The sequence below is a fragment of the Mus pahari genome, chromosome 4, assembly GCF_900095145.1.
Source record: "Mus pahari chromosome 4, PAHARI_EIJ_v1.1, whole genome shotgun sequence".
Classification (NCBI taxonomy): Eukaryota; Metazoa; Chordata; class Mammalia; order Rodentia; family Muridae; genus Mus; species Mus pahari.
This window is the reverse complement of record NC_034593.1, coordinates 64,751,653-64,762,596: the sequence shown is the minus strand read 5'-3', so window position 1 is coordinate 64,762,596 and position 10,944 is coordinate 64,751,653. Positions and strand designations below refer to the sequence as shown.

At 40.8% G+C, this 10,944-nt stretch overlaps 1 protein-coding gene across 2 annotated transcripts in view; it reads left to right on the top strand.

Moving 5' to 3' along the window:
• Slitrk3 (SLIT and NTRK like family member 3) overlaps positions 1-6,861 on the top strand; it is a 9,709-nt gene extending 2,848 nt beyond the window's left edge. Inside the window, exon 2 of one of the 2 annotated variants that reach the window (XM_021196162.2) lies at positions 3,531-6,861. In XM_021196162.2, coding sequence (XP_021051821.1) covers positions 3,549-6,491 — 2,943 coding nt within the window. In that variant the 5' untranslated portion in view covers positions 3,531-3,548 and the 3' untranslated portion in view covers positions 6,492-6,861. The remainder of the gene's footprint in view (positions 1-3,530) is intronic. The other variant, XM_021196163.1, reaches the window with a different exon arrangement.
• The last annotated feature ends 4,083 nt before the right edge of the window (positions 6,862-10,944 follow it).

Sequence of the window (10,944 nt, the reverse complement as noted above, 5' to 3'; positions counted from 1 at the left end):
CCTCCTCCTCCTCCTCCTCCTCCTTCTCCTCCTCCTCCTTCAATTTAGTTGTGTAAAATACCTTAAGAAAATCATCTTCAACATCTGCTAACTTTGAGGCCCTGGGAATGGAGTTCAATTATTTAGTAGTCAGGAAACAGAAAACCTATGTCCCCCTATGAGCTAAAGATAGGATGGGGGAAGGGTTCCTGCATTCTGGACACACTGCACAGTTCCCACTTTGCAGAACCCCAGGATGCTTGTTGGGTACTCCTCAATTCCACCACCAAGTTGTACTTTCTCCTAGCATTTGAGACCTTTGAAAGGTTCTTTGAGAGGGAGTCTGTGAGAGAGCTGGTTGCTTCCACCCTGTCAAATTCTTCATTCAGTCACCTCTCATCTGGACATTCCTTAGCAATATCTTTTGGGGATACTAGGGAGGAAAGAGAAAGGGAGAGGGAGAGGAGGGAAGAGGGAGGCAGAGAAGAGAGCAGCAGGAGGAACTAAAGGGAAAGAAAAGCAATGGTAGGAATCTCCCTCTTTTGAGGCCTCCAGAGGAAGAGTGTGAATTGCCCCACTGCTTTTCAAGCTTCTCCATCCCCTTAGCAGTGGAGAAAGAAAAGAAAGAGGGTGTGAGAAAGGGAAGGATGGAGGGAGATGTAGAGAGGGAGCACGGGGAGAGGGGAGAGGGTGGAGGGGAAGGTTGGAAGGAAGGAAGAAAGGAAGGAAGGAAGAACAGAAAGTTGAAAGGAAATGCGGAGTTGTTGAGTTAGAAGTGTATCTAAATTGAAGGAAAGGTTTTGTTGCAAAGGGATTGAAGCAAAATTCAAGAGAAAGTCAGTCCAAGTCGCTGAGGATGCTTTGCCTCTTATTTGGGACACCCAGCCAGGGCCAGAAAGTCTCAGCTCTTCCACCTGCAGGATGTGGGTAACTAGCTCATCCTGGCCTTGGAGGGAAGTCTGTGAAGAAAAGGGCCCATTCCAAATATGGTTTCACTTTCCAAGGCCTCTGCATGGGAGGGGAGAAATAGAAAGCAAAGGTCTAAGGGGCTGATACTCGCCCCCACATCTATCCACCTCCTTCTGTCAACAGAATGTTTCCCTCAGGTTCTCTTCTCTTGCTCGGTCTTGCTTTATTCTTTTGAATACCTATACTCTTGACTGCTTTACTTCTTTTAGCTCCCCTTCATGCTCCCACGAGCACACGCTATGCGCGCGCACGTGTGCGCACACACACAATTGTATAGTCAGGGCTTCTTAGTGCTCGCTCCCGACCAAAGGCTAAGCGTGTTCCCCTACTTGGAGCCCATTTTCATGACGGGAAACGCTGGAGGGTTTTCAGCACACGTTAAAAAAAACAAACCAAATACATAGCGAAAAAGAAATCCAAATCCCGCAGTGTGATGTGAGCCTGCCTTCCCCCCTGGTGCCCAACGGTGTAGGGTAACCGGGGAGAGCCGCTACAGAGGCGGCGGCGCGCCCAGCAGCAGCGGAGCTGGAAGCCTGCTGCAGCCACATCTCCTCCCTCCTTTATTGAGGATGCCAAGCGTCAGTCCTGCATCCTAAAGAAGCCCATTGAAGAGCCCATTGCATTCTCTGCACGTCTCAAGCTAGCTTTTTAATTTATTTTTTAGGGCCTTCCCCCCTCTCCTCCAGCCCCCCTAGCTTCAGCTTCAGCAAGAGGAGACTGGACAAGAGAGGATCCTTAAACTCAATCTTTGTTTTCCTTGCTGCTTGTCTTTTCATTCTTTTCCATAGTCCGTGACGAGAAACAAAAATAAAAACCAAAATCCAAACCTCCTGCAAAATAGGTAAGTCAACGATATCTGCTTTAGCCTGGTCGCCTGAAGCCCAGAAGTGTTAAAATCAAGAAAAACATTTTTTGTTGTTGTTTTGTTTTTGAAATGGTGAGGAAGAATGTAATGTAAGTAGAGTCTAATACTTTACAAGGAAGCCAAGGGAAGACTAAGTGGCACTATAATGTATCCTCATCTGCTTTCTCTGTCTCTTTTTCATTTAATTGTTTCTAAAAATTGACTATTACATGCCGGAGGCAGAATCCACTTTGCTTTCTCAAGAGTTTCTCCTTGCAGCTGTGTTCATGATATGCCAGTGGAATGAAAAGATAAATTCTTCCCACTTTCCCTATAAATTATCTCCTTGTGTTTCAAGTTAAGAAATAATTCCTTGATATATGTATCTGATGTGGGAAGAAAACGTAGGTTGGAGACCCTGATTTGTTTTGATTGATTAAAATCAGCCATTCAATCAATTGGTATTTCCCTGACCTGGGAAGGATAATGTAATAAACCTGGAATGTTATAATGTATTTATGTTCTTGTCTTCATATGCTGGTGAGACTAAGCAAAGCGAGAAAACCTTTGATGAAAGCACTGTAAGTTTCCAGAATAGAACACAAATTCATTTCTTCTTATTGGAAAAATAAATCTTTTCTAAAATGTTTTCACATGCTTGATAATGAGCAAGAATTGGTGTTTCCTCCCATCATAGCCTTTAATCACCTACTTCTTTTCTAAACAGCTACCATATATATATAGGGCCTTCCCCCCTCTCCTCCAGCCCCCCTAGCTTCAGCAAGAGGAGACTGGACAAGTTATATATATATATATATATATATATATATATATATATATATATATATATATATATATTATGGTTCCTCAGTTGATCCCCAAAGCACAGATTCTCACTCCAAACTGAGCTCTTGCAAGTGTTTTGCTTCAGACACTCCCAGGCTTAGCGACCTTTAGCTGTCACTATCTTTAGCTCTGACAATTGCATGGGCCTGTTCTTCAGAAGATCTCATCACTCTAATGCTTTAAACATCCAGAATGAGAATATGTGCAGACATTATTTATTTAACTAAAGGTTTTTCTGTGCTTGGACAGAAAAGGTTAAGGGCTGGGTATGAAAGTGGGCTTACATAGTAATTAAGTAGCTTCTCATGGTTTCTTAAAAGAAAGCTTAAGTTTTTTTTATGATGATTTTCACATCTCAACATCTCATATTAGGTGATACGTTCACTTTTCTTCATACTCTTTAATATCTTCTGGTTGTAGCATGTTTTAAAATAATAAATGTATACAATTTGAAGAACATTCCTTTTTTTCCCCATGACTTCCAGTAAGATCGACCATGGCAGACCTTAGTTTAAAGAGACAAGCAAGCATAATCACTAAGTCATTGTCTTTATGGCTGAATCTGTCTGTGATCACAAGGCTGAGTCAGGGTTCCAATTCTGTTGTTTCATTACCAAAGGAAATCAGTGCAAGTTGCTTTTGTTCTTGTCATACAGCACTTACTGAACAGGGTTTAGTTCAGGAAAATGTCATTGCATGTTGCAATATGTCAGAGTAGCTTAAGTTGAGAACATAGGACACACTTTAAGCATTTAACACTTTGCTGCCACATGTGGAGTGTCAGTTTCATACCTGCTGAGGTTTTCATACAAAAAAAAAAAAAATGTACCCCAGATGTAGGAATCAATTAAAGTACAAATGCTAAAAATCTCCATCTTTATTTCTATTGCAGTTTTGTAATCAACGAGGAATGATGAAGCCAACCATAGCTGAAATGCTTCACAGAGGGAGAATGCTGTGGATAATTCTTCTAAGCACAATTGCTCTAGGATGGACTACCCCAATTCCCCTGATCGAGGACTCAGAGGAAATTGATGAGCCCTGTTTTGATCCATGCTACTGCGAAGTTAAAGAAAGCCTCTTTCACATCCATTGTGACAGCAAGGGATTTACAAACATTAGTCAGATTACTGAGTTCTGGTCAAGACCTTTTAAACTGTATCTTCAGAGGAATTCGATGAGAAGACTATACACAAACAGTTTTCTTCACTTGAATAATGCTGTGTCCATTAACCTTGGGAACAATGCATTGCAGGACATTCAAACTGGAGCTTTTAATGGCCTTAAGATTTTAAAGAGACTGTATCTCCATGAGAACAAACTAGATGTCTTCAGAAATGACACCTTCCTTGGCTTAGAAAGTCTGGAATATCTGCAGGCAGATTACAATGTCATTAAACGTATAGAGAGTGGGGCATTTCGGAACCTAAGTAAATTGAGGGTTCTAATCTTAAATGATAATCTCATCCCCGTGCTTCCAACCAATTTGTTTAAAGCTGTTTCCTTAACGCATCTGGACCTCCGTGGAAACAGGTTAAAGGTCCTCTTCTACCGTGGGATGCTGGATCACATTGGCAGAAGCCTGATGGAGCTCCAGCTGGAAGAGAATCCTTGGAACTGTACCTGTGAGATAGTACAGCTGAAGAGTTGGCTGGAGCGAATACCTTACACAGCCCTGGTGGGAGACATCACCTGCGAGACGCCTTTCCATTTCCATGGGAAGGATCTCCGTGAAATCAAGAAGACCGAACTCTGTCCACTGTTGTCTGACTCCGAGGTGGAGGCCAGTCTGGGGATTCCCCACTTATCATCAAGCAAGGAGAACGCCTGGCCAACTAAACCTTCCTCTATGTTGTCTTCTGTCCATTTTACTGCTTCATCTGTTGAATATAAGTCCTCTAATAAACAACCCAAACCCACCAAACAGCCCAGAACACCCAGACCACCTTCGACATCCCAGGCTTTATATCCTGGTCCAAATCAACCTCCTATTGCCCCCTATCAGACTAGACCACCCATTCCCATTATATGTCCTACTGGGTGTACATGCAATTTGCATATCAATGACCTCGGCTTGACTGTCAACTGCAAAGAACGAGGATTTAACAACATCTCCGAACTCCTTCCAAGACCCTTGAATGCCAAGAAGCTGTACCTGAGCAGCAATCTTATTCAGAAGATATACCGCTCTGATTTTTGGAATTTTTCTTCTTTGGATCTCTTGCACCTGGGGAACAATCGCATTTCCTATGTCCAGGATGGGGCTTTCATCAACCTGCCCAACCTGAAGAGTCTCTTTCTCAACGGCAACGATATTGAAAAGCTGACTCCAGGTATGTTCCGAGGTCTACAGAGCTTGCATTACTTGTACTTCGAATTCAACGTCATCCGGGAAATCCAGCCTGCAGCCTTCAGCCTCATGCCCAACTTGAAGCTGCTATTTCTCAACAATAACTTGCTGAGGACTCTGCCAACTGATGCCTTTGCAGGCACATCTCTGGCTCGGCTCAACTTGAGGAAGAACTACTTTCTCTACCTGCCAGTGGCTGGTGTCCTTGAACACCTGAATGCCATTGTGCAGATAGATCTCAACGAGAATCCTTGGGACTGCACTTGTGACTTAGTCCCCTTTAAGCAGTGGATCGAAACCATCAGCTCAGTCAGCGTGGTAGGTGATGTACTCTGTAGGACCCCCGAGAACCTCACCCACCGTGATGTGCGCACTATTGAGCTGGAAGTTTTATGCCCAGAGATGCTGCATATTGCCCAACCTGGACCATCTCCACCCCAGCCTGGAGATTACCACCCTAACGGGGGACCAACAAGTGCATCACCTTATGAGTTCTCTCCTCCAGGGGGCCCTGTGCCACTGTCTGTGTTGATTCTCAGCCTCTTGGTTCTTTTCTTCTCAGCTGTCTTTGTTGCTGCAGGCCTCTTTGCCTATGTGCTCCGTCGGCGAAGGAAGAAGCTGCCCTTTAGAAGCAAGAGGCAGGAAGGTGTGGACCTTACAGGAATCCAGATGCAATGCCACCGTCTGTTTGAGGACAGTGGAGGCAACAGTGGTGGGAATGGAGGTGGAGGGCGACCAACTCTGTCCTCGCCAGAGAAAGCCCCTCCCGTGGGTCACGTGTACGAGTATATACCCCACCCAGTAACTCAGATGTGTAACAACCCCATCTATAAGCCGCGAGAGGAGGAGGAAGTGGCTGCCTCAGCCGCCCAGGACACAGGAGCTACAGACCGTGGAGGTCCTGGGACACAACCACCAGGAATGGCTGAGGTGCTCTTAGGAAGTGAGCAGTTTGCAGAAACACCCAAGGAGAACCACAGTAACTACCGGACCTTGCTGGAAAAAGAAAAGGAGTGGGCTCTGGCTGTTTCCAACTCTCAACTCAACACCATAGTGACGGTGAACCATCACCACCCTCACCCTCACCACTCGGCAGTTGGTGGGGTTTCAGGGGTAGGTGGAGGGACTGGGGGAGACTTGGCTGGGTTCCGCCACCACGAGAAGAATGGTGGGGTGGTGCTGTTTCCCCCTGGGGGAGGTTGTGGTGGTGGCAGTCTGCTACTAGACCGTGAGAGGCCACAGCCTGCTCCGTGCACAGTGGGATTTGTGGACTGTCTCTATGGCACAGTGCCCAAATTAAAGGAACTCCATGTCCACCCCCCTGGCATGCAATATCCAGACTTACAGCAAGATGCCAGGCTCAAAGAAACCCTTCTCTTCTCAGCTGGAAAGGGCTTCACAGACCACCAACCCCCCAAAAGTGATTACCTCGACTTAAGGGCCAAACTTCAAACTAAGCCGGATTACCTCGAAGTTCTGGAGAAAACAGCATACAGGTTCTAACCGAAAGAAGAAAATAAATTAGTGGCTTTGTTTTGATGTCCAAAAGAAAAGGAAAAATAAAAAGAAATATATCCTGGCTCCCATTATACTTGTCCCAATAACTACATCCTTCCAGTTTCCCCTGCCTAGGACAGAACTGAAACGCATGATAACTAGAGAATACAAAAGTGTGCTCCCCCTCTCAGATGTGATTTTTGAGGAAGGGCCATACTCAGATCATTAATCAATGAAGTGCCTTCGCAGACTTTTGCCAGCAAATGTTATCATTATTTTTTATACTGAAACTCGAGACTTTGACTGTGCCATGTGTGAGGTATACCGGGGATCGTTGTATTGATCCTAAATGAGTAAACTTCAATGTGTCTTTTTATTTTCAGTAACTTTTCTTCCCTTTAGTTGCAGTTTTGTTTGAAAGGGAGGGGGGAAGTTGGCATTTATGGCTTTCTCTCCTTTTCCCATCATGGCACAGATTATGTACATGTATTAACAATGCAGTTTGCTGCATGCTTGAAAACTGCAGGATGGGGAGGGAGGGGCGGGTCTTGCTTGAATGTTCTCACACTGTTGTCTCACACACATATTCATGTGCACACAGCAAATCCCTACATACACTTAGGTCCCTCAGCCTGCACTGGGTGCAGTACACACACACACACACACACACACACACACACACACACACACACACGTGCACACACTCACCTCCCCTGCAACTTAATATGCTTAGTTCGGGTTTGATCTATTCCTCCACATAGCTCCACGTGCCCTCCACTCCTAGTGTACAGCTCACAGCATCTCTCCTTACCACCCTGGGAAAAGTCACATTCGAGGCTGGATCCTACTGAAGTCAAGGCTTGTTCGTTTAACAGCTGGAGACACACCTAGGGTTGAGCCACACTCCTCGTGACATTTCATCTTGATGTCAAGATTTTTGAGAACATCTGCACTTTCTTATACATATATATATAAATATAAATATATGATATTAAAAAATAAAAAAGCAACTGGGTATATATCACTAACAGCTTTGTAGGAAGCACTTTTAATGTTTTCTCTCTCACACACAAAGATTCAAAGGAAATGTGCATATATTTATTCTGTAATTTCAGTGATTATAAATTGTAAAGGTAATGTTTAATCATTGTATAGTGATTATGCGTCTGGTATAGCTTTCCTAATAAAAAAGTTTTTGAAAAACATAATACATTATATATAGAAGATACAAAGCTTGAATTTAAACTTCAGCTATGCCATGCTTTTCATACTCACATTTAAAATTATTTATTTTACTGGATATACAGAAAGCTAAATGATTACCAAATTTGATGCACTGTGATATTGATAAATACTATTATACCTTATCCATATCCCACATTAGGATTAAATTGGGGCTTGGATATTCTGATCTGTTTTTCATGAGTTGTAAATTTCAAATTCAGTTTCCCAGTGAGGTACTGTTTCATAGGTGGGGTATGACTGGGAGAAAACAAAGTGACCGGATGAAGAAATATAGGACTAATCTGGATGAGATAATCGAGCATCTGTGGGTTTCAGACAGATGACATGAAGGAACAGAGAAACGAAGTAGCTCTCCTTTAAATAAAAACAAGCACTAAAATTAGATCCAAGAGCAGCTTAGTTACCACCGCAATCTCCATGCTAAAACACAGCTCCAGAAAAGTCTAGGACTTCAAGTCAATGAATTGTAGAATATCTGTTTCCTGCTAAAGTTGTGAATTTTATGTTTGGACTTTTTTTTTTTTTTTTTCTTTTCCGCAACCACTCACAGTAAATGGACAGAGAAATGCTTGAGTTAAGAAGTTTGATTATGATTTAGTTTTATTTTTCTGTACGGCATTAAAAAGACGTTTTAAAGTTTCTTGAGGATACTTTAAGTTATGATCCATTTTCGTGTGAGCAAAACCAAAGAAAATTGAAATTTAGGACGCATGAGGGATAGAAGCACTTACCCAAATTGTCCAGTAGATGGCAGCAGAGCTCCAGCAATCGCCAGACAGTCACCAATGAAGTGTGGAGGAAGGTTTGGGTTCCTTAAAGCTACCCTTAGAAATGATTATTACATGTTGAATGTAATTCACCATGAGTCGCTGAGGCCTTACATTCCACCATTTTCCCATAGAAAAGAAGAATACCATCAGTTTCTATATCTGTGTGGTACATGCATTCAGGTATTGAATTTACAAGATGGGGGAAAAGTGAATGTCTAGAACTTGTTAAAGTAACCATTAACTACATGCAACTATCAGTGTGGATATACACAGATAAAACACACAAGTACATCAATATAAAAATGCATGTTTCAGGGATTCTTTGCATTTAATATAAGGCGTATGTAATTTCAGTCCTCAATTATTCTTTCTATTTTGGAGTTAATTTAGAAAGTCCATACAACTAATTACTGTCTCTTTATGTAACATGTCAAAGGAAGTCCTCCATATTTAGGAGAGTTGAACGCGTTATAAAACAGATGCCTTTTTTGTAAGCTTTCTATAGGTCACCATCACTAGATATCTCATGTTCCAGGTTCTTTCTAATCATCCTTCCCTATTACTGATTTTTTTTTTTAATAAAATGATATTACTGTTCTTAGAGGTTTTACTACGTGACTTGTGAAGTCACTTGAAACTACAGTGACTACTAACCTTTCAATTCTTCCTAATCAATCATTCTGGTGAACAAAAGAAATAAAAGTAAAACTCTAGATCTTTCAAACACTAATAATGCCTTCCTAGAAAACCACGGAGTCACGCAACACAGTATATTAAACGTATCAGGTTAAATGTCACCCCTGGTGCTTTTGACAATGGAAAATAAGTCTTCATAAAACTTATCGAAATAAAATATAACTTTATAATTGTAATATTTATAGTTTATTTATCAAATATTGAAGTAACGCTGTCTTATCTTAAAATTCACCCTTGAATAATTAATAAATTCATTTATATAGTGAGAACAAATTTTTATGAGAATGAAATTTTATATTTAAGAGGATAATATTTTCCTTTCATGGATTTTTATATCCCCTGACTCAGTTACTTATTTTAATTTTTCACTAAATGGAGTTAAGAAATTTTAGTTTATAATAATAGATATTTCCATTAAAACCCCACTAATCTTATCATAAGTATGAATTAGCATTTGCTTCATGTTTCTTATTGAAGGAAATTTATTTATTTATTTATTTATTTATTTATTTATTTTTACAAAATAGATAACTAATTCCCTTCATAGCAATGCTCTGCTGCTGAGATTGACCAAGATCTCATATATGTTTGCTTCTCTTCATTACTTTTTTATTATTAATTAAAATGGTAGTGTTTGGAAATTGCAAAGGTATTGTGGTGTCCCTTCAACTCTGACGTGGTTAGTGTAAGAATATTGCAGATGACCCGTTTAATTCAGAACAGCTTTCCAATGTTACATATCATTACATGGTTTTATTTATGTAGATGCTTTTATATTTTGACTAGAAAGACATTATTTCATCAAATTGCAAAATTATTTAAAATAGGATGGTGACTACAATATTTTTAATAAAAGTTCAGAGAGAAAATAACAAAGAAAGTTTAATGAGTGATTTGGAACTTTAATTTTGTTCTTAACTTGGAAATTTTAGTTTGAAAGCCGCATCATCTTAAGAGGACCTGTTTGTGTTTAAGGTTCCGAAGGCCCTAACATTGCAGCAGGAAGCTTCTCCATCCATTTTAGCAAGCGTCAGACCCATTCAAGATAAACCCAGTAGCAGCACACACTTGTCCTTTTTAATTACATTGTCCATTCCCATAAATTGGTGTTTCTTTTAAATGATTTTAATGAAGGGAATACCTGTGAAATCCCCCACAAGATGTGGCATACAGGACTATGACAATCAAGAACATTGTTCAGGGAAATGATATTGTCAGAGCTATACAAATCAAGTGATTGAACTTATACATCTGTAACTTATACTCAGCTCAAATTCCTCAGTGATGAAATTAAAGGGGAACAGAACAAACCCTTAACTGAATTAAGTGCATACATACTCTAATGTATTAGAGGCTTTTAAAAGAAATCAGAGCAACACACACATATTTGTATGTACAGATGTATACATACAACTATTATATGTGTATATACATTATATACACATATATATAGTTTATAGATGCAGAATTATATGAAAATGACTCGCTTTCCTACATGTGTAATGACCAGTTTTATGCACTTATTTTTCTTGCTTTCCTCTAGCCACCATCCAAGTAAAGCTGGAAGAAAGGCGAAGCTTTCACTCTTGGTAACTTCCACATGCAAAAATTGAAATTGCAATCAAGATTTCTGAATTTGAAAGTGTTTTCCTTTCTTTTTCCTTCCTTCCTTCCTTCCTTCCTTCCTTCCTTCCTTCCTTCCTTCCTTCCTTCCTTCCTTCCTTCCTTCTTTCCTTCCTCCCTCCCTC